General features: G+C 46.1%; 1 protein-coding gene across 2 annotated transcripts in view; it reads left to right on the forward strand.

Moving 5' to 3' along the window:
* Window positions 1-566: 566 nt before the first annotated feature.
* grik2 (glutamate receptor, ionotropic, kainate 2) overlaps window positions 567-5,617 on the forward strand; it is a gene marked incomplete at both ends in the record, with an annotated part of 235,751 nt that continues 230,700 nt past the window's right edge. For both annotated transcript variants that reach the window (XM_080737324.1, XM_080737325.1), the window contains one exon: window positions 567-684. In XM_080737324.1, coding sequence (XP_080593450.1) covers window positions 567-684 — 118 coding nt within the window. The remainder of the gene's footprint in view (window positions 685-5,617) is intronic.

The following is a 5,617-nucleotide window of genomic DNA, read 5'->3' on the forward strand; positions in this document are numbered from 1 at the left end:
ACATCGGAAAGTGCCCGGTGCACAAAAATATGACCCTTTCGGCTGCCGATATAGCTATAGATCAGAGGGGAAAGTGTGCTCGGCAATACCGGAGAAATATGCCCGATCTATGCTCTCCGCTCTCCCACTAATCTTGGCTCGACGTCAGATGGTGCACGGCAGTGCAGCAGAATGCAAGCGTAGACAGACGTGGTGGTGTGTAGGGGCGCTCGATGCCATTCCGCCGAGCGCGTTTCTCTGCCGGAGAGGACTTCTGCACTGGATATTCAACGCTCTGTATTCTCCCCCGATGTTTATCTGTCTTCCAGGTCTCCCGTGAACGGATCTCTCCGCGGTTCGCCCCTGCCTAACATGGATGCCTCGCCGTCAGCTGAGTCGGAAGGTTGTTTCTTGGCGCAGTGAGCCCGGACACGCAGTGCTTGCTAATGGATCTGGGGAAACGAAATGCCCTCTCCATGAGTGACCATGCCGTGAGCCGTCACCCTGCTTAACGTTTCAAGGAAGAATTTTTCGGGGGGAATATAACCGGATCCAGGGAATAAACAGTGTGCACCACGCAAAGCACCATGAAGATTACCTCCCTGTTGATAACTAATGCGAGATTCAGGTGCATCGTCAGGCTTCTACTGCTGCTATTACAATGTGTGGGATATTCTCGAGGGATGCCGCACGTCTTGAGATTCGGTGAGTTTAAAGATTTCTGTTACTGCATGCTGCTGTTGTTGTTAAAAGTTCTTGCCATCAGTCACAAAGTTGTTACTTTTGCGTACTTGTTTGCACGCTGCACTGCCATCATGGGAGCACAATCACATGTGTTCTCAATAAATATGTTGCCGCCTGCTGTGAGGCATCGTTGGGGTAGTGCGCCCCCAATATTCTCCTGCCCTGTGCCAACTACTTGACTGCTACAGGTGTTTACATCTTATGATTCTGTTCAGGGACCCTCGCGATTAATGTCCAAAAGACCAAAAAAAAGGGTCTTCTTAAAGTTGGCATAAACTACTAACATAAGCTACTTCTGTAAGAATCAACCTGCAAGGCACCCTTACCACTCTGTGCCACATTGTTGTCAACTAGTTAAGAAGGAATGAATTCCTGGCTCAAAACCTGTTGCTATGGGGCCTAGTGTGTCTTTCTCTGTAGCTTTAGTCTGCTTCAGAGAGCCACGCAGGAAGGAGAGAGCTGTACTCTACCAGCCACTTGTTTATGACACTAGCTCGACCTTTCATTTTATTATCTTCCAAATTTAGACAAGCACGCACGCACGCACGCACGCACGCACGCACGCAAGCACGCAAGCACGCGCGCACACACACACACACACACACACACACACACACACACACACACACACACACACACACACACACACACACACACACACACACACACACACACACACACACACAGCACAGCACAGTTCCAAATCTGTGGCCCAAGCCATTTTCTGTATCCTGGTTCAGGACCATGGACAGCACCCAGTCCCATTGGTCAGCACTCCCTAGTACCATAGACAGCACCCTTCACTAGTACCCCTGGATACTGGACAGCACCCTTTACTGATACCATGGATAGCACCCTGCACTGATACCATGGATAGCACCCTGCACTGATACCATGGATAGTACCCTTCATCCTTCACTAGTACCCTTCATGGATAGCACTCTTCACTACTACCATGGCTAGCACCGTTTACTAGAACCACGGATAGCTCCATCCTCTAGTACCATGGACAGCACCATTCCCCAGCACCACAGCTCCATGGACAGCACTGTGTTGTGTAGTTCCACAGGCAGCATTGGTTTGGCTCTAGGCTTGTACAGGAAAAACCACAGCATACGTGGGCTGTCTGTGCTGGCAAGGCTGGTCACACCACAGGCAGCATAATTAAAATGGTTGCACATGTTTCACCATGAATAATAATGGCATTGTTAATTTGCCGTTGAGATAACAAAAATATATCCGTGACCACATTACTAACAGGCAATAGGGGATTAAATATAAATGACAATTAGCTTATATTATGTTAAATACTGCATGCGCAGTAAACTGTCACCATATCCTATATCTATCCTATATCTTCACTGACTTGATCTCACCTATATGTTTGTAATTGGTTTAAACATTAGATTGCATAAACCTCACATTCATGCACACTAAACATTTTGTAAATACGCAATGATACACGGCTTCCTTGCGTGAAACTATACTATGGATTGCAGAGTTGGTTTAAATGTGCCATTTGCACTTTGTAAGCGTGTGTGTGTGTGTGTGTGTGTGTGTGTGTGTGTGTGTGTGTGTGTGTGTGTGTGTGTGTGTGTTATTTTCAGTAGTGTATCTTAGTATATCTTAGTGTGTGTGTGTGTGTGTGTGTGTGTGTGTGTGTGTGTGTGTGTGTGTGTGTGTGTGTGTGTGTGTGTGTCTGTGTGTGTGTGTGTGTGTGTGTGAGTGCACGAGGGAATACAAATGGAAGGAATAAAGCAGAGGAGTCATCCAGGTCTTGACTGTACTCCCTTGCAGCAGAAGTCGCATGATCTCGAACAGAGAAATAGTAGTGAACGGAAGGAGCACGGATGGTGCCGGCAGAGATAGATCTCTGTGTGTGTGTGTGTGTGTGTGTGTGTGTGTGTGTGTGTGTGTGTGTGTGTGTGTGTGTGTGTGTGTGTGTGTGTGTGTGTGTGAGAGAGAGAGAGAGAGAAAAAGAGTGAGCTTTCATGAGAGAACCCGCACCAATGGGACGCAGACATCCTGCTCTCTTTTCTCCGGGGGCACAGAGCCATTTGTATCTTAGATGAGATCCTGTGAACTTGTGCTGGCCTGGGTGGAATTCAGTGCAGTACAGCGGTCTGATCCGTTCAGCGTCGGCTATATGGTGGTTGGCTTTCACTTCAGCATCTGCTCATCCACGGAGCCGTGCAGTGCCTGCTGTTGAGATTATCATCACATTGAATGGATGGATGGATGGATAGATGGATGGATGGATGGATGGATGCATGGATGGGGGAACAGCTGGTGGACAGCGTAGGAGATGGTGGACAGGTGTTTTGGAGAGCCAAGGCCTTCTTTTAGAAAGCATAGGCTAGTGGATCATTTATGATCTACATTGTCATTTTATAATTTTATTATTGTGTTTCCTTTGCTTGATGTTTTGGGTAAAGCACATTGAATTGCCGTGTTGTTGAAATGTGCTATACAAATAAAACTGCCTTGCCTTGCCTTGCCTTACCAGAACAGATCTACTACTGTAGCTAACAACTGCTCTTTTCGGTTACACCAGGAGACGCGGTATAAGTATAAGCTTTGGACATACAGCCAATTATTTGAATGCATTCCAACTGCCAATCTCACACATAGCTTCTTATTCTTTCAATTCCCCGTGGAATTTCCTCATTAGATATTCACTCGTCAAAGAAATTCCGCAGTTGTCGCTCCAAAACAAGTGGCCCCCTGTGGAAGTTATCGCGTTAATTAGTTCCTGAAGAAGATGCAGGAGATAGATAGGCTACTAGGCCCATACTGTTGCCAGCGGTTGCGGTGCAGCAAATGGGTGAATAATGGTACAGCATCATGTCCTGCTGTGATATATCAGCTGAGCCGAGTGAGTGATAGGTTGAATTATTAGGTGCGCTGGTGTTCAGCATGTGTGTGTGTGTGTGAAGGTCACTGTCTAATGAGCAGATGAGCTAAATGCCGTGGGTCCTCCAGGCTAGAAAAACTCCCACTCGTCGGCTGATGAGTCCCTCCGTCTGGGGGAAAACAGGCGCCTGTCAATAACCATGGAAGGCTGACATTATACAACACACAGAGGACAATGGGATCTTCCCCGCTCCCCCGCCCCCAAATAACTTCCAAACAAGGAGATTTGCCGAGTAAAGCGAGCTACTTAAAGTGCAGTGAAACAATTGCGAGGCAAAGCGGATCACCCAGGGACTATTATAGCGTGGCAGTGTTTGATCTGCAATGGGGGCGGTGATGAGCATAACAGCCTTCATTGAACAAGCTAATTTCTCAGATCATGGTTACCGTCCTTCTTTATCGATCTTTTCCCGCAGATAGGGAGTGTATGGAGATGTTACAACGCATGCATACGCCCCCTTCACACCTGGAGGTAAAGCCATTTTCCATGGTTGTGAGATGAGCAGACGGACTGAGGCATGATTGAGAGCCATTAAAAGGTGGGCTGTGGGGTTAAATACATCATGACAGGTTGTATTAGTTTAGGGAGAGAGAGAGAGAGAGGGAGAGGCAGCAGTGGAACAGCTTCCCCAGTCACAATGATGTAAACTAAGCAGCTACTTAATTGTCTTTGTACTCTGCCTTGAGTGAGAATTTGGATAAACAGTGAGAGAGAGAGAGAGAGAGGGGGGGAGGGAGGGAGAGAGAGAGGGGCAAGAGATAGAGAGAGAGAGGGGAGGTGGGGGTGATAGAGCAAGTGAGAGAGAATATATATATAGACTAGAGAGAGAGAAACCGAGAGAGTAAAAGAGATTAGTCAGCCCTTTCTTTCTGACTCGGAGCAATTTATTCACTGTGGACCAAACTGTACATTTGTCAAAAGGCTGACTTCTGACCTTCTGCCCAGAGCCAAGACGAAAACACGGTACACAGCCTGTAAGTGCTCTCACTCAACGACTCTGAAGAGGGAAAAGTACACCTAAATACTTGGGTGAATTGTATGCTTTTAATTTGCGGGACATTGACAAGTTCTGAAACTCAATTATTATCACTGTCGGGCAGAAACCTCGTATCTCCAAGTTTCAAATGTGTACGTTTTTCGCCCTGCTTCTTCATACAAGGCTGTCGCACAAAAGTAGTTTAAATCATTTTTAAAATGATAAATACAAAACGAACAGTTATGGACATACAAGGTTTCCACCGACAACAACGTTATGCGTCTGATAATCCCTGCTGAATGCAGACAGTGAAACAAAAAGTCTTATAGTCACAACAACATGGTGGAGGCAGGCTGGTTCCCCCCAGTAATTTGTTTATTGCACTGGCATCTCCACCACTTTAATTAAACAGGCTTCGTCCTCTTAGCACATGTGTTGGAGGTCAAGGTTTTAGAAGCCTAGTAATGAAGCTATCATATCAATTACAAGCATGCTTGTGTATTGCTTTGGCTGAACTATGTTTGACCCCAGTAAGGAGAATCTAATCTGGTTTGATGGCACCATGGTACGGGTAATATCTTTTAAAAGGGAACCATTTTCTTTGACTATTCCAGTTTGGCTATGGCTAATATAATCATTTGATGCTTGGGGAAGTCGCTGCAAGACTTTAGACATTTCATGGACCCACCATTCATTTATACAAGCTTTTTATTTATAGCATATAACTGTGGTTTATTACTATGCCATTGGCAGTTATCACTAGAATCAGACCAATAAGAGAAGTGCGTCAGTACGAAAAAGAAAATCCAGTTTGTCACAATCTAAATGTGTGCCGTGACGAATGGAGCTCACTTCTCATCAGCGGTGAAATAATGCGCACCCCGCGCCAGGCAAAGGAAAAAGGCTGTTTTATGACAGCCTTTTTCCTTTGCCTTTACTGATGCCTCTCATTGGGATGAGAGGCATCAGTAAAGCCCTTTATCTGTTGCCAAAGGACCAACATT

The sequence above is a fragment of the Nannobrachium achirus genome (genome assembly GCF_963921795.1).
Source record: "Nannobrachium achirus genome assembly, chromosome: 2".
NCBI lineage: Eukaryota > Metazoa > Chordata > Actinopteri > Myctophiformes > Myctophidae > Nannobrachium > Nannobrachium achirus.